At 46.8% G+C, this 17,665-nt stretch overlaps 1 protein-coding gene across 12 annotated transcripts in view; it reads right to left on the bottom strand.

Moving 5' to 3' along the window:
- Positions 1–602: 602 nt before the first annotated feature.
- The window catches only part of LOC110487969 (oxysterol-binding protein-related protein 3), a 32,254-nt gene continuing 15,191 nt past the window's right edge, over positions 603–17,665 (bottom strand). For 2 of the 12 annotated variants that reach the window (XM_036971032.2, XM_036971033.2), the window contains exons 2-22: positions 13,809–14,001; positions 12,684–12,800; positions 12,144–12,197; positions 11,892–12,005; positions 11,609–11,785; positions 11,275–11,371; positions 10,884–10,984; positions 10,612–10,704; positions 10,263–10,419; positions 10,017–10,141; positions 9,745–9,855; positions 9,551–9,647; positions 9,184–9,431; positions 8,855–8,992; positions 8,522–8,585; positions 8,324–8,402; positions 8,082–8,226; positions 7,298–7,442; positions 7,025–7,151; positions 6,722–6,844; positions 603–2,515 (exon numbers count right to left, since the gene is read on the bottom strand). In XM_036971032.2, the coding sequence (XP_036826927.2) occupies positions 2,416–2,515; positions 6,722–6,844; positions 7,025–7,151; positions 7,298–7,442; positions 8,082–8,226; positions 8,324–8,402; positions 8,522–8,585; positions 8,855–8,992; positions 9,184–9,431; positions 9,551–9,647; positions 9,745–9,855; positions 10,017–10,141; positions 10,263–10,419; positions 10,612–10,704; positions 10,884–10,984; positions 11,275–11,371; positions 11,609–11,785; positions 11,892–12,005; positions 12,144–12,197; positions 12,684–12,800; positions 13,809–13,874 (2,478 nt within the window). In that variant the 5' untranslated portion in view covers positions 13,875–14,001 and the 3' untranslated portion in view covers positions 603–2,415. Of the gene's footprint in view, positions 2,516–6,721; positions 6,845–7,024; positions 7,152–7,297; positions 7,443–8,081; positions 8,227–8,323; positions 8,403–8,521; positions 8,586–8,854; positions 8,993–9,183; positions 9,432–9,550; positions 9,648–9,744; positions 9,856–10,016; positions 10,142–10,262; positions 10,420–10,611; positions 10,705–10,883; positions 10,985–11,274; positions 11,372–11,608; positions 11,786–11,891; positions 12,006–12,143; positions 12,198–12,683; positions 12,801–13,808; positions 14,002–17,290; positions 17,335–17,665 lie in introns of all 12 variants that reach the window. The other 10 variants (XM_036971035.2, XM_090227586.1, XM_036971036.2 and 7 more) reach the window with 7 other exon arrangements.

The following is a 17,665-nucleotide window of genomic DNA, read 5'->3' as shown; positions in this document are numbered from 1 at the left end:
GTCAAGGATGCATCAATGCAATATTGGCAAAATGGGAAAAAAAAGTTAACCTTGAATTTGTAAAAAAAAAAGAAAAAGAAAAAAGAAAGAAAGAAAAAGAAAGAACGAACATTATACTATCAACTGGTGAGAGCCTCAAATATCACATTTGTACATAATCTACTGTATACATGAATCAAGGCAAAGTTAGTTCTGGTTTCAGTCAGGTCTTTGGTCACGTTCTTGTGGGTCAAACAAAAACACCCTAATGATTGGTTGGCAATACAGACTCCCACAATGCAGGCGCTGGCTGATTAACTTGAAGAGCAACTGCAGAAACTTGCAGTCAACTGAAGTCAAAACTTCATGACTTTTGATCACATGGTTTATCCCTATAATGGAACACACTTTGGAAGGCAAAGATGATCCCCTGGAATCGCCCCCCCCCCCCTCGAACACCCAATCAGAGGCGGCTGGTAGGAGGAGCTGTAGGATGATCATTGCAATGGCTAAAATGGAATCAATAGAACGGTCTCAAACACAAACATATGGAAAAGAGGTTTGACTCCGTTCCTTTAGCTCCTCCCACCAGCCTCTGCAATCCAACACACACACACACAGTATAACAGTCTCACTGTTTATTATTCATCTTCATAGATAGTACGGCCCTATTCTTTACTGGTATACATCATTATTTTACAGTAATGACTGATCATAAACGGGCAACATACAGGCTTTAACACGCAGTGTTATGAAGTTCCATAAGGCCTTATCTCATACGTACTGTCAGCCAATGGTTGAGGAGTATTAAAACAATCTGGTTTGTTATTGGACATAATCATACTCTTACAGTAGAGTGCTTGACATTAAGAACAAGTTAAATCCCCTAGTTACAACCCTTGACTGTATCCCACATGACACCCTACTCCATATAAAGTGCACCCTATTCCATAAATAGCACTATATAGACAACAGGTTTCCATTTGGGATGCACACCTCAACACCCCACCAGTGATCTTCTATATAGACCACATTAAGAATGACATAAGTTCGCAGAAGCACCAACTCACCAATAGTGAGTGAGGATTTGCATAATCATCTACAGCAGGTTATTGTGAGTAGAACAGCATTCCATATTAAAAGGCACTTTGGTGGCTGGACTGCATCCGAACTACAGTGACAGAATAAAACATACATAGAGAAAATGATCCAATTGAAAGAAGAGAACCCTGTCCCTGGAAAGACTAAAGACATGACAAAAACATTTAAAGATGCTTTCTTTTCTTTTAAACAAAGAATCAAGTGAAAACTCTGTATTAGGATGAAGAGATCGAGACCTATTTTAGCTCCACCTACAGACACAGGAAGCTCATTTTTGGTCTTGGTCACACTGACACTCAGCAGTCCCCAGTCACAGGGTCAGAGCTTCGACTCCAGTGATGTCTCCGAGTGCTGATCTAAGGTCAGTTGTGAGTTTCCCCTGTATTGGTTAAGGTTTGTTGTGGGCTTAAGGTAGTCCATTGTATCCGATGAGGACTTCCACCTCTGAGTTAACGGTGAATTCTTTAGTGAGTGTAGAGTCCAATCGGAGATCCAAACTTTATTGCAGGTGGGGCATATGTCTGTGTTGGCAGGGGCAGGCATGGTTCTGTCTCTCCGTAGCTCCTCCTCTCCTCTGTACACCCTCCTGAGCTGCCTCCAGGTGGAACGGTCGGCAGCAGCATTCTCTCTGTCTGTGGGTTTGATGTTGCTCTTCTTCAGCCACGTTTTTTAGCTGCCCGCCTACAGACCACCGGCCAAGATATAGCTGGCCAAACAGGATCTTCCACGGCAAGCACTCACAAGAAATAGCTGGCCATACTGGATCTTCCACGGTAAGCACTCCCAAGATATAGCTGGCCATACTGGATCTTCCACAGTAAGCACTCCCAAGATATAGCTGGCCATACTGGATCTTCCACAGTAAGCACTCCCAAGATATAGCTGGCCATACTGGATCTTCCATGGTAAGCACTCCCAAGATATAGCTGGCCATACTGGATCTTCCATGGTAAGCACTCCCAAGATATAGCTGGCCATACTGGATCTTCCATGGTAAGCACTCACAAGATATTCTAATGATATGCCCAAGCCAGCTCAGTTGGTGTTGGGTGACCGTGGCCTCCATTCTCTCACAGTTGGTCTTAACAAGTATTTCTGTACAGGACACGGTGGCACTGGGTGATTCCCTGGATGCGCTGCAGGCATCTTCTGTGGAATCGCTTGAGCTGCTTGTTGTGGCGACTAAGTGACCCAGGCTTCACAGCTGTAAAGAAGTGTGGTGATGCAGACGGCAATTTTGGTGTGGAGGTGGAGATCCCCGTTTTGGAAAATCCTGTGTCTGTTGTGGGCAAGGATAATCTGACCCTAGATCTGTACTCCTGTGGGGTTACAGGGTCACCACAGCACAGGGAAGTCCTCTCTAGAGCTGAACCCAGGGTCCTTCCGTTGCTCCCAGTATGTATTAGAGCTCAGCCACGTGTCATCCTTTGATTTCCTGTTAAATAAACAAAAACAGCAGTCACATATATGTAAAACTTAACACATATTCCAAACATCCTGTATAACCTGGCTGTAAGTGTACACCACAATCCCTCAGTACACCTTCATGTAGAACAGTGAGATCTCATGACAACACAGAACAACTTAATGGTGTTGTTTTGACCAGTCAGACACTGAGGGGCTCCATGTTCGGCTGGAATTAAGGCGGTGCTAGTGTCAAACACACGTTGGGTTTGCAATTTCGTTATTTAAAATATGTCGTGTCGGCATTTCCCAGCTCTAACGCCAAGTTTGGCAATTTACCTGTCTAACATCAGCACGCTTGCGCTCAGAGGGGTGGAAATATTAGAGGTGTGTCCTTAAAAACATGATCCAAGTTTCTATTTTTAAGCAGTGCTGATAGGATACTTAAGATCAACCAAAAGCTGGTTTTAATGGTAACACAGTTGGTTATGATACAGCATATCCAGCTGTGACACACACTGCCCATTTGAACAAGAGTAGCCTAATGTGATGTTGGTGCCTTTATACTTTGTAATTAGAACCATAAAAAACTAAATGTTTCCCCCAGCCATTTCATTTCGTTAAAAACCAAGCCATCTCTCCTCTCAATGAAGGCTTTTCTTTTGTCCATCCCAACACAACTGTGAAGTAGACAAGACTGTTGACTAAGAGTTTGACCAAAGCTTTATTCAAATATAATGTTTGAGAGGAGTAGAGCAGTGATCTGACATTCCCTTTCTATATATATGCATTGTAGGCAGGCCCACATTATTTTAGCCATGCAGGTGCCGTTGTTGGATGTGTGTAAAATCCTCCATAGTCTCCATAGTGTTTTCATATTCTATGCCCACGGGAGAAATGATGGTGCCTGCAAGTGTAACATAACAATTTGTTTTAAATAGGCTGTGTTTGGAATTTGATTCAAATTAGTCCTTCTCTTTTTAGGCCTTATAAATAATGAATTTAATCTTGCTTATTGTCATTCTCAGATATCATGTCATTTACAGTAGACCTAGCCCCTATGTCAGGGTGAATGTGATTTACAGTAGACCTAGCCCCTATGTCAGGGTGAATGTAATTTACAGTAGACCTAGCCACTATGTCAGAGTGAATGTGATTTACAGTAGACCTAGCCCCTATGTCAGGGTGAATGTCATTTACAGTAGACCTAGCCCCTATGTCAGGGTGAATGTAATTTACAGTAGACCTAGCCCCTATGTCAGGGTGAATGTCATTTACAGTAGACCTAGCCCCTATGTCAGGGTGAATGTAATTTACAGTAGACCTAGCCCCTATGTCAGGGTGAATGTCATTTACAGTAGACCTAGCCCCTATGTCAGGGTGAATGTAATTTACAGTAGACATAGCCCCTATGTCAGGGTGAATGTAATTTACAGTAGACATAGCCCCTATGTCAGGGTGAATGTAATTTACAGTAGACCTAGCCCCTATGTCAGGGTGAATGTGATTTACAGTAGACCTAGCCCCTATGTCAGGGTGAATGTCATTTACAGTAGACCTAGCCCCTATGTCAGGGTGAATGTCATTTACAGTAGACCTAGCCCCTATGTCAGGGTGAATGTCATTTACAGTAGACCTAGCCCCTATGTCAGGGTGAATGTAATTTACAGTAGACCTAGCCCCTATGTCAGGGTGAATGTAATTTACAGTAGACCTAGCCCCTATGTCAGGGTGAATGTCATTTACAGTAGACCTAGCCCCTATGTCAGGGTGAATGTCATTTACAGTAGACCTAGCCCCTATGTCAGGGTGAATGTCATTTACAGTAGACCTAGCCCCTATGTCAGGGTGAATGTAATTTACAGTAGACCTAGCCCCTATGTCAGGGTGAATGTCATTTACAGTAGACCTAGCCCCTATGTCAGGGTGAATGTAATTTACAGTAGACCTAGCCCCTATGTCAGGGTGAATGTAATTTACAGTAGACCTAGCCCCTATGTCAGGGTGAATGTGATTTACAGTAGACCTAGCCCCTATGTCAGGGTGAATGTCATTTACAGTAGACCTAGCCCCTATGTCAGGGTGAATGTCATTTACAGTAGACCTAGCCCCTATGTCAGGGTGAATGTCATTTACAGTAGACCTAGCCCCTATGTCAGGGTGAATGTGATTTACAGTAGACCTAGCCCCTATGTCAGGGTGAATCTGATTTACAGTAGACCTAGCCCCTATGTCAGGGTGAATGTCATTTACAGTAGACCTAGCCCCTATGTCAGGGTGAATGTGATTTACAGTAGACCTAGCCCCTATGTCAGGGTGAATGTGATTTACAGTAGACCTAGCCCCTATGTCAGGGTGAATGTAATTTACAGTAGACCTAGCCCCTATGTCAGGGTGAATGTGATTTACAGTAGACCTAGCCCCTATGTCAGGGTGAATGTAATTTACAGTAGACCTAGCCCCTATGTCAGGGTGAATGTGATTTACAGTAGACCTAGCCCCTATGTCAGGGTGAATGTGATTTACAGTAGACCTAGCCCCTATGTCAGGGTGAATGTAATTTACAGTAGACCTAGCCCCTATGTCAGGGTGAATGTCATTTACAGTAGACCTAGCCCCTATGTCAGGGTGAATGTAATTTACAGTAGACCTAGCCCCTATGTCAGGGTGAATGTGATTTACAGTAGACCTAGCCCCTATGTCAGGGTGAATGTAATTTACAGTAGACCTAGCCCCTATGTCAGGGTGAATGTCATTTACAGTAGACCTAGCCCCTATGTCAGGGTGAATGTAATTTACAGTAGACCTAGCCCCTATGTCAGGGTGAATGTCATTTACAGTAGACCTAGCCCCTATGTCAGGGTGAATGTAATTTACAGTAGACCTAGCCCCTATGTCAGGGTGAATGTCATTTACAGTAGACCTAGCCCCTATGTCAGGGTGAATGTCATTTACAGTAGACCTAGCCCCTATGTCAGGGTGAATGTAATTTACAGTAGACCTAGCCCCTATGTCAGGGTGAATGTGATTTACAGTAGACCTAGCCCCTATGTCAGGGTGAATGTGATTTACAGTAGACCTAGCCCCTATGTCAGGGTGAATGTAATTTACAGTAGACCTAGCCACTATGTCAGAGTGAATGTGATTTACAGTAGACCTAGCCCCTATGTCAGGGTGAATGTGATTTACAGTAGACCTAGCCCCTATGTCAGGGTGAATGTCATTTACAGTAGACCTAGCCCCTATGTCAGGGTGAATGTCATTTACAGTAGACCTAGCCCCTATGTCAGGGTGAATGTCATTTACAGTAGACCTAGCCCCTATGTCAGGGTGAATGTGATTTACAGTAGACCTAGCCCCTATGTCAGGGTGAATGTGATTTACAGTGGACCTAGCCCCTATGTCAGGGTGAATGTAATTTACAGTAGACCTAGCCCCTATGTCAGGGTGAATGTGATTTACAGTAGACCTAGCCCCTATGTCAGGGTGAATGTAATTTACAGTAGACCTAGCCCCTATGTCAGGGTGAATGTGATTTACAGTAGACCTAGCCCCTATGTCAGGGTGAATGTAATTTACAGTAGACCTAGCCCCTATGTCAGGGTGAATGTGATTTACAGTAGACCTAGCCCCTATGTCAGGGTGAATGTAATTTACAGTAGACCTAGCCCCTATGTCAGGGTGAATGTGATTTACAGTAGACCTAGCCCCTATGCAGTGACTTAGAACAACGTGGACTTCAAATGGGTTCATGTTAACGTATTTAGCAAAGGTAGGTCTACATTATGTTATTTAGTTCTTGTAAGCGATTTACCATTGCATTAGGTTTGTTAAAATGGAGCCCAGAGGCTAATGGAGTGTTATTCACATGACAGACCTGTGACAATGTGGTAAGTTATATAGACAGAGGTGCCGTTCCATCAGACCTTTTCTATATTGTAGAGCAGTGGTTTCCAACCAGGGGTACTTGGTCTATCCACACGGGGTACGTGAGAAGACTCATGAGACCATAGGCTTACTGGTAAAATGCACGTGAGGGCGTACCTCAGGGATAGGCGAAAAATGTTGGGAACCATTTGTTGTTGTAAAGGATACTGTGCAGTTAAGAATTAAGACAGCCTTGTTCTGTCTTCGTGGCTAAATGTGTGAACAATGAACTCCCTTGTCTGCTGGAATCAGACAGAAAGGCAGGCACACACACACACACACACACACACACACACACACACAGGCGTACTTGAAGAAGAGTGGTTTGTGCGTCATGTTGTTCTCCTCCAGGACTTTTCTCCTTTCTCTCTGGAGCAGCTCTATCCTCTGCTTCTGCTCCTCAGCCCCCTCAATGTTCCCTTCTTCTAAACACCTGAGACAGAGAGAGAGAGACACACTCGAGTGAAAAGGATCCTATGACAAGGGTGATATAATACAGGGAAGTATGAGAAAGAAGGAATACTGGATTAGGGCGAGCTAGGAAGAAGACGGAGAGGAGGAAGAGGAGGAAGAAGACGGAGAGAGGAAGAGAGAATCCCGGGGTGTGTCCTACCTCTGGTCGAGACGGAAGCGTGTGTCTGTGGGGGGTAGGAAGGGCTTCAGGGCGGCATCAAGCTCATTCAGCTCCACACCAAACTGAGTGAAGCCATAGTACTGGTCCTGGTCCACAGGCATGGGGTCTACACAAACACGTGACAAAAATACTATTTTAAACTATTTTCAAGGTAAAGATCATGAGCTATAATATTTACGTGGAATGCAACTTTATGTTTGTGAATGTGGGTGTGTAAGTTGTGACGGACAGCCCAAAGAGCCAGTCACTCACTTGCTCTCCAGATGCAGATGGCAGAGGGTGTGTCTCCTTGGTACACGCCTTCATGCCATTTGCCAAAGAATGAGTGGATGACACGCCCCCCACTGTCTGTAACCACTCCCTCTATCTTGTTCACCGTTGAGCTCCACGATTTTGCCTGTGGATTAAATATGCAAAACATGAATAATAAACTAATTAAACTAATGACGCAAAACAAATACAAAATGTGATGTTACAAATCGGAAACCAATAAAACGCTGTCAATCATGTGATGAATTCTAAATAATACATGAATCCATCCACCACTCATTAGTTACTTTTAAAGTTTCCAGGATAATGGTCACCAGGATGTTGTTCCTCCTGTTCCCCAACAGATGGCGCTGTTACACCTGATAATACCCTCGGAAACCCAGTGCAAGTGTTTCCCCAACTCGGTCCTGGCGACCCTAAAGGGTGTGTCTGGGTTTTTGCCCTAAATCTACACAGCCGATTAAAATTATCAAAGCTTGATGATGAGCTGATCACTTGAATCAGTTGTGTAGTGCTAGGGCAAAAACCAAAAAGGTGCACCCGTTGGTCCCAGGACTGAGTTTAGGAAACGCTGGCCCAGGGGTTCATACGTGTTGGCCAATTTACATTGAATTGCGTTAGGCTGTTATAAATAACACCCTATTCCCTATATAGTGCACTACTTTTGGTCAGAGTCCCTATGGGTAGTAGTGCTCTGTATAAGACATAGGGTGCCTTTTGGGACACACCCTTCGTGTAACTGGGATGGTATAGTCCATCTCCTCACCTTGACGAAGGTCACTGTACACTGGCAGGCGTCACTGCTGGTATTTTTGATTGACATCTCTCCGTAGTGTTCTATCCAGCGCTGGCCACTCAGGATGTTGTGGATGCAGGACGTGACCTTGTTCCACTCATAGTGGTCCCCAAACCTGAGGATGACAAACAACTGTCACACACACACACCTCTATTTCATATGAAAGCAGCTCTGACGTTCACACACATTCTATCAAATCAAAGAGACTCACCCTGGCAGGGTCACATGAGTGGTTCCCATGGGAACAATCTCCATGGATTTCCCCCAGAACTTATTCTTCCACTGGACATCTGAGAGAGATGGGACAGAGAGATAGACAGGGGTAGTAGGTGAGTGGAGCAGATAACCCTCACAATGACAAATAGTAGGAAACGGTGGTGATATGTTTACTGAAAACATAGACGCTCACCTTGCCACAAAGTGAAGTTGTGAGAGTCACAGTGACACGCTGACACAGGTGGGTGATGGCTCACCTAAGACAGACAGGGGGTTCAACTGGTGTGACATGTGACTGACAATGTTATGAGTCTTCAGTCATCCTATGCAACGGTTGTTTCAAGTGGTATCCTTTTCCCTATATAGTGCACTAGTTATGACCAGAGCACTATGGGCCCTGGTTCAATTTAGTGCACTAAATGGGAATAGGGGGTCATTTGGAATGCACTAAATGAATCAGCCCAGTGATTCTTGGTTTATTTTATGTGAGTGATAACTTGTTCCTGTAGGTTTAGTTCCTGTTTACCTGTTCTGCTAGGAACCTGAAGCCCTTGTCAGGTCTGTCACACTCGTAGGTCTCTCCCAGGACGGGGTTAAAGGGTTTACTTCCTGCCCGGTGGTAACTGGAGGCATATGCAGACACTGCAAATGTTGCCACATACACCTGCAGCACAGGACACACACACACAGAGAGACAGGCAGAGACTGTGTTACTTACCATGTGTAGGTAGAGGTTGTGTGTGTGGGTTCCCACAATGCATCATAAGAATCATGGTGTGAGTATGTCCAAATTCTCTCACCATGCGTTGCTAGGCATTGTGTGTGTGTGTGTGTACCTGCATCCTATACCCTCACCATTCTCTGGTACGGGTCCTGTGTGTGGTTCGCTGTATCCAGCAGCTCAGAGTACTCCACCTCCTCACACAGCCTCTGCAGTGTGTTGAGAGGCTCGTTGAGATGAACAGGCATGGCTACCTTGGACAGGTCCTTCCCAATGTTGTTCTTGAGGATGTTCCATAGACTGACACTGCTGCTGCTGGGTTGGGGGGAGGGGAGGGTAGTCCGCCTGCGGGCCACCTGAACACCACTTCCTCCTGAGCCTGCTGGGGGGGGGGGGGGGGGGGTACTTAAAATGAAGGTAGCAAACATTTGCTCACTCGTCCAAATGATATGCTTGTCATAGAAATAGTCATATGCTGGCCCATGCACCCGCACGGCATACCAGAGTCATGTCTCTCACTTCCTCCCTCGTTGCTGTAGCCGGTGTCCATGGAAACACTGTCACTGACATCACTGATATACGAGTCATCATCAGAAGCCTGGAGACAAATAGAGAAAAATATATATGAATGACTGTTCAGATCATTGTTTATCTCCCTAATGGTTAGGGTTGGGTAATCTGATCTTAAGGCTCACCTCATTCTCAGAGGAGCTGGAGGTCAGCTGGTACTCCTGAGCATCAAAGAACTCCGACATGGACTCATTGGATGCCTGGTGGACAAGTTGGCGGGATCCATCTGGGAGACCCTGATTGGTAGAAGAGGTTGATTGGCAGCAGAGGTTCAGATCAGTCCCAATGTCATGTTTGGTATATAAACAATCTCCTGAAATAAACTGGACATGTGCAGTATTGTGGAACACATCACATGCACCACACACTCGCCCTCTCTCAAACACACCCAACTCACCGAACCATAGCCGGTCTTGAGGCCCATGACCTGCGCTGGAGGAGGAGCCTTCAGGTCAATAGTGTGTCTCACTCTGTCTCTCTCTGCTGATAGAGAACTATAGGCTGACCGCAGAGTGGAGTGAACTAGAGACACACAGAGCGCGGGAGACACACACAGAGCGAGGGAAAAAAAGTGTGTTTTAAACATCATACCCAGCCTGTAAAATACATGACCCAGTGGACCGATCTGACACCAGGGACTCACTGTTGTTAGCCAGCCTGCAGAAGTCTTCCTGGAGGCGGTTGGCATCAGTAGGTGAGTCTGGGGTTTCCAGGAAGGAGGTGTTGGCTTCAGCAGTAGAGAGGTTTGGGTGGGAGGTATGGAGATGAGGAGAGGCAGGCGGTGAGCCACAGCCAGGAACCTGGTAGAAGGAGAGATCTCAGGGTTAAAGACAACTACAGGTGGGGGATGTATTAGGTGTCACACAGAACTATTCTTCTAGTAGTCTTTAGTCAATGCAACACTAACAAGTGTCTGTAGGATTTAGCACAGGTAAAAGTTAACATGGAACGGTAGCAGCTGTTGCTTTGAGAGAATGTAAAACAGCGTGTACCTGTAGCGTGGCTGGGGCATCTTTGGTGTAATTTTTTGAACGCCACTTCCTGGGACCCCTCTTCTCCTTCTTGGGAATGTCATACGTTGAAGCCTGGTGTCCCAGTGGAAGTGGAGAGGTTAGGGTTCAAGTCTAGGGGTTAGGAGAGGTGTGCATACCTACTGTACTCATAGCAGGGTCTGAGTAAGTGTAGTGAAGGTTAAAGGGGCTGAGTACAGTATGTGTACTGGGTCAAGGTTAGGGTCAAGGTTAAAGGGCAAAGGTTGTGTTACCATGAGGCTGATGGCGGGGGCAGAGGAAGTGCGGTGGAGAACCTCCATACTCTTCAGCAGCAGGTTGAGTTCCAACAGGTAAGACTCACAGTCCTCCAAGTCTGACAGAGAACAATGAGGGACATGAATTAGAGAAGGTGAGAGCTGTGAATTAGAGAAGGTGAGAGCCGTGAATTAGAGAAGGTGAGAGCCATGAATTAGAGAAGGTGAGAGCCGTGAATTAGAGAAGGTGAGAGCCGTGAATTAGAGAAGGTGAGAGCCGTGAATTAGAGAAGGTGAGAGCCGTGAATTAGAGAAGGTGAGAGCGAGTCAATACAGAGAACTTAAGTAAGGTGAGATCCATCAGGAAAGGTATGACGACTCAGACAGGTGAGATGTTTGATCTCCCTACCTCTGCAGCACCTGTCCATGTCTTCTGAGGAGTGAAGCCAGGCACTGACCTTCGCCTGCTGGACAACTGACGCCTGCTTAGCCAGACTGGAGTGCTGCTGAGAGAGAGAGAGAGCAGGGGAGGGACAATGAATTGAATATGCATAGACATACAGTGATTCATATAAAATACATTTTACAGTACAATAATGAAATTATGATTGGTCAGTCAAAAAGCATCCATAAGAGTTTGCACTTAGATGCAGATCTAGGGTCAGCTTACCATCTCCAAAATTCAAACCATTAGGGGGAAAGCACAAAATGTATCACATATCCCTGTCTAAAGAGAAGCGTACCCGTCTCATGGAGTCGTTGAGGTTAGGAGAGAGGTGTGAGGAGGGGTGAAACAGGTGCCTCTCGTGGGGGTACACGGCGATCTCGTTCTGACGGAAGACACGGTGATGTCGTAGCTTCGACACCCAATCATCAAACAACTCCTGTGACTTCACTTCCTGAGACTTCTCAGACTTCACCTATTGGACAGCGAGATGTGATGTCATTTAAACAGATGAGGGAGAGAGAGAGACAGACAGAGAGCGAGAGCGAGCGAGAGAGAGAGAGCGAGAGAGAGAGAGAAACCTTGAGGTGATAAATGTTGTCGTTGGCGTCCAGATCGATGGCCTTGGTTTTTTTCTTGATTGACATGACAGACAGCCCCACATCAATGCAGCCATGCAGCTTGCCTTTCCTCAGCTGGAAACAAAAGCAAAAGGTCAGTGTGTGTGTGTGTGAGAGAGACTAACTAAATGAGGGAATACTCGCTCCTTCAATGACACATACATTAACTCAATTGTGAATCTGCTTGACAGATACTTTTGAACAGGCACTTACATCAGCTCTACATTTTGAGTACTTCAGAATGCCTTTCTCCAGCAAGAAGTATCTCTGGATAGCAAGAGAAAGTATCAACTGTTTTAGCCATCCATCTGTCACGTTCAAACTTCAATTATCTGCTTTGGGCCAAGGAAATAACGTCACACTTTAGATATTACAGTTGTGGACAAAAGCTTTTTACATGAACAAGATATCCAGTTAAATGCTCCATTCAAATTTCACCTCCAACTTAACATAACCGTCTTATCAGAGCTTTAGATAAACGCCATGTACGTGTCAGGTAGAACACCTCTCACATCTCCATGTGCCAGCCCTTCAGGTAACTCAGGGGTTAAAGAGAGCCAAGTGCCTCCTTGATTCCTCACGTCCTCTCCACACATCCTTCAGTTCAGAAGAGGAGAAGGTCTGAAGATAACCTATGACCTTCTCCTCCAATGCATGTAGAGAAGGTGAGGAGAGAGGATGCAAGAAATCAAGGATAGACACTTGAAATTTAACTGCAGTAAGAGGTAAAGAGGTCAGGGAGGCTGTACCCACCTTGTGCCATCCCTTCATGGGCCATTTCCTCCTCTTGAGCAGGAAGCCTTCCTGTTTCTCTGGCTCCTGGATGTTGCCAGGGTTACCCTTTAGCCCCTCTATGATCTCCCAGCTGTCCTGTAGACAGAGACGCATCAGGTTAAACGCATACACAACCACATGGAGGAAGAGAGGCTGCATCTCTGCCTTAATGTGTCCTCTAACCCAGTCAGGGAGGGTTAGGAGTGCTGCTAGGTGCCCTCCATTCAGGCCATAGCCAGTTCATTTCAGTTCAGCTGACGTTAGGTCAGTCAAGATAAGCATCAAAATGTTAATGTTGCCACAAGACATTTGAGACAGAGCGGAGTTCATTCAGACAGGCGCGCGCACACGCAGAGAGACGCGCGCACACACACAGAGAGGCGCGCGCACACACACAGAGAGGCGCGCACACACACAGAGGCGCGCGCACACACAGAGAGACGCGCGCACACACACAGAGAGACGCGCGCACACACACAGAGAGACGCGCGCACACACACAGAGAGACGCGCGCACACACACAGAGAGACACGCGCACACACACAGAGAGACACGCGCACACACACAGAGACACGCGCACACACACAGAGATACGCGCACACGCACACACAGAGATACGCGCACACGCAGAGATACGCGCACACACAGAGATACGCGCACACACAGAGATACGCGCACATACAGAGATACGCGCACACAGAGATACGCGCACACAGAGATACGCGCACACAGAGATACGCGCACACAGAGATACGCGCACACGCACACACAGAGATACGCGCACACGCACACACAGAGATACGCGCACACGCACACACAGAGACGCTCGCACACAGACACTCGCGCACACACACACAGAGACGCGCGCACACACAGAGAGAGAGACGCGCGCACACACACAGAGAGAGAGACGCGCACACACACACAGAGAGAGAGACGCGCACACACACAGAGAGACACGCGCACACACACAGAGAGACACGCGCACACACACAGAGAGACACACGCACACACACAGAGAGACACGCGCGCACACACACAGAGAGACACGCACGCACACACAGAGAGACACGCGCACACACACAGAGAGACACGCGCACACACCTGATGGCTGCCATGTTTGGACGAGCCGCTGCTGCTGTCGCTGTGGGAGGGGGATGTTGATGTCATCTTTGTGTGACTTGACAGTTCTGCTTACGATTGTCTAGTCCCAGCGGAAACCACCAAGGTCACAACGGGGTCAACAGGAACATCACCTAACACACTGACCTCAAGAGGGGGTCATCATGAATAACCACTGTTGAATAGGTTGAGAGAGACGCAGTGAATAACAGAAGATTATTACTTAATTTCCAGCATGTTGAGACAAACAGGTGAGCTGAGAGAAATGAAAGCCACATACCACTGTAGGGTTGCTTTAGTGAAGCAGCAGAACAATGAGATGTGACTTCTCTGAGAGACAAACTATCCTACGTCCTCAAAACTAGGTGCACTTTTAGGTTAGGCAAATCAAATCAAATTTTATTTGTCACATACACACGGTTTAGCAGATGTTAATGCGAGTGTAGCGAAATGCTTGTGCTTCTAGTTCCGACAATGCAGTAATAACCAACGAGTAATCTAACCTAACAATTCCACAACTACTACCTTATACACACACACACACACACACACACACACACACGTGTAGTGCTAGCTGTGCCACCAGAGACTCAGCCGGCCGTGACCGGGAGGTCCGTGGGGCGACGCACAATTGGCCTAGCGTCGTCCGGGTTAGGGAGGGTTTGGCCGGTAGGGATATCCTTGTCTCATCGCGCACTAGCGACTCCTGTGGTGGGCCGGGCGCAGTGCGCGCTAACCAGGTAGCCAGGTGCACGGTGTGTCCTCCAACACATTGGTGCGGCTGGCTTCCAGGTTGGATGCGCGCTGTGTTAAGAAGCAGTGCGGCTGGTTGGGCTGGTTGGGTTGTGTATCGGAGGACGCATGACATTCAACCTTCGTCTCTCCCGAGCCCGTACACGAGTTGTAGCGATGAGACAAGATTGTTAGTAACTACTATTTTGGATACTACAAAATTGGGGAGAAAAGGGGGTAAAAAATTGTTTTATACAATTTTAAAAAATGAAAAAAGTGTAAAGGGATAAAGAATATGTACATAAAGATATATGAATGAGTGATGGTACAGAGCGGCATAGGCAAGATGCAGTAGATGGTATCAATTACAGTGCATACATATACATATGAGATGAATAATGTAGGGTGTCAACATTATATTAAGTGGCATTGTTTAAAGTGCCCAGTGATACATTTTTTTTACATCAATTTCCATTATTAAAGTGACTGGAGTCGAGTCAGTATGTCGGCAGCAGCCACTCAATGTTAGTGGTGGCTGTTTAACAGTCTGATGGCCTTGAGATAGAAGCTGTTTTTCAGTCTCTCGGTCCCAGCTTTGATGCACCTGAACTGACCTCGCCTTCTGGATGATAGCGGGGTGAACAGGCAGTGGCTCGGGTGGTTGTTGTCCTTGATGATCTTTATGGCCTTCCTGTGACATCGGGTGGTGTAGGTGTCCTGGAGGGCAGGTAGTTTGCCCCATGTGATGCGTTGTGCAGACCTCACTACCCTCTGGAGAGCCTTGCGGTTGTGGGCGGAGCAGTTGCCGTACCAGGCGGTGATACAGCCCGACAGGATGCTCTCGATTGTGCATCTGTAGATGTTTGTGAGTGCTTTTGGTGACAAGCCAAATTTCTTCAGCCTCCTGAGGTTGAAGAGGCGCTGCTGCACCTTCTTCACAACGCTGTCTGTGTGGGTGGACCAATTCAGTTTGTCCGTGATGTGTATGCCGAGGAACTTAAAACTTACTACCCTCTCCACTACTGTCCCGTCGATGTGGATAGGGGGGTACTCCCTCTGCTGTTTCCTGAAGTCCACGATCATCTCCTTTGTTTTGTTGACGTTGAGTGTGAGGTTATTTTCCTGACACCACATTCCGAGGGGCCTCACCTCCTCCCTGTAGGCCATCTCGTCGTTGTTGGTAATCAAGCCTACCACTGTAGTGTCATCCGCAAACTTGATGATTGAGTTGGCGGCATGCATGGCCACGCAGTCTTGGGTGAACAGGGAGTACAGGAGAGGGCTCAGAACGTACCCTTGTGGGGCCCCAGTGTTGACGATCAGCGGGGTGGAGATGTTACTTACACTCACCACCTGGGGGCGGCCCGTCAGGAAGTCCAGTACCCAATTGCACAGGGCAGGGTCGAGACCCAGGGTCTCGAGCTTGATGACGAGTTTGAAGGGTACTATGGTGTTAAATGCTGAGCTGTAGTCGATGAACAGCATTCTCACATAGGTATTCCTCTTGTCCAGATGGGTTAGGGCAGTGTGCAGTGTGGTTGCGATTGCATCGTCTGTGGACCTATTTGGGCGGTAAGCAAATTGGAGTGGGTCTAGGGTGTCAGGTAGGGTGGAGGTGATATGGTCCTTGACTCGTCTCTCAAAGCACTTCATGATGACGGAAGTGAGTGCTACGAGGCGGTAGTCGTTTAGCTCAGTTACCTTAGCTTTCTTGGGAACAAGAACAATGGTGGCCCTCTTGAAGCATGTGGGAACAGCAGACTGGGATAAGGATTGATTGAATATGTCCGTAACACACCAGCCAGCTGGTCTGCGCATTCTCTGAGGACGCGGCTGGGGATGCCGTCTGGGCCTACAGCCTTGCGAGGGTTAACACGTTTAAATGTTTTACTCACGTCGGCTGCAGTGAAGGAGAGTCCGCAGGTTTTGGTAGCGGGCCGTGTCAGTGGCACTGTATTGTCCTCATATCGAGCAAAAAAGTGATTTAGTCTGCCTGGGAGCAAGACATCCTGGTCCGCGATGGGGCTGGTTTTCTTTTTGTAATCCGTGATTGACTGTAGACCCTGCCACATACCTCGTGTCTGAGCCGATGCGACTCTACTTTGTCTCTATACTGATGCTCCGCCTTGCGGAGGGAATAGCTACACTGTTTGTATTCGGTCATGTTTCCGGTCACCTTGCCCTGGTTAAAAGCAGTGGTTCGCACTTTCAGTTTCGCGCGAATGCTGCCATCAATCCACAGCACGAGATCATCAGGTGTTCTTTATGTTTGCATGAGCTCTCCGACACACACACTTCCAGCAGCATACACCCTGTGTATGGGGAAATGCCAACGTCTCTATATGAACTATGGTGTACTGCATTGAACCAGTGGCAGCAGCCCAGTCAAACCCACATGACTCCAAGGCCAGTCAAAGTCACAGCTACTGTGCTGATCAGCAGAGTCCACAAGTGAGTCAGGGTTATACAATCAGTCCCAGTCTTCAAATCTCAGCAGAGGACTAGATTAACCAGTAGCTACACACGCTAATACTCAAACACTGGTAGAGACACGGAATTCTGCTGTATTGCAGTTGCTCGTAGCATAAACAGTATTGTGATGAATGAAATGTCCACATTCTGTGAATTTGGAGACAGGAAACGTTAGTTGCTAGCAGCACATAGTAGTAGAGCGATGTGAATTCAACATCCACATTCTAGATCAAGGCACCAGGCCAAAACCTATGTATTACCTTGGCTTCGATTACAGCACTGCAAACACCTGGGTCGTAATGCACTGCACCAAACAGAAGAAAACAGACCAAAATGGGGGAGGGACTGCCTGAACCTGTTTAATAACAACGGGGCAGCAGGTAGCCTAGTGGTTAGAGCATTGGGCCAGAAACAAAAAGGTTGCTAGATCGAGTCCCTGAGCTGACAACGTAAAAATCTGCCCCTGAACAAGGCAGTTAACCCACTGTTCCTAGGCAGTCATTGTAAATAAGAATTTGTTCTTAACTGACTTGCCTAGTAAAATAAAAATAAGAAACACTTGTTTTCACATTGCATCATGTTTTAAATACCCTGCTGGTTTTGCAGTCAACCAGGGTGGGTGAAAACCTTCTGAA

The sequence above is a fragment of the Oncorhynchus mykiss genome, chromosome 30, assembly GCF_057628025.1.
Source record: "Oncorhynchus mykiss isolate SJ-2025 chromosome 30, ASM5762802v1, whole genome shotgun sequence".
Classification (NCBI taxonomy): Eukaryota; Metazoa; Chordata; class Actinopteri; order Salmoniformes; family Salmonidae; genus Oncorhynchus; species Oncorhynchus mykiss.
This window is presented reverse-complemented; position numbering and strand designations above follow the sequence as displayed.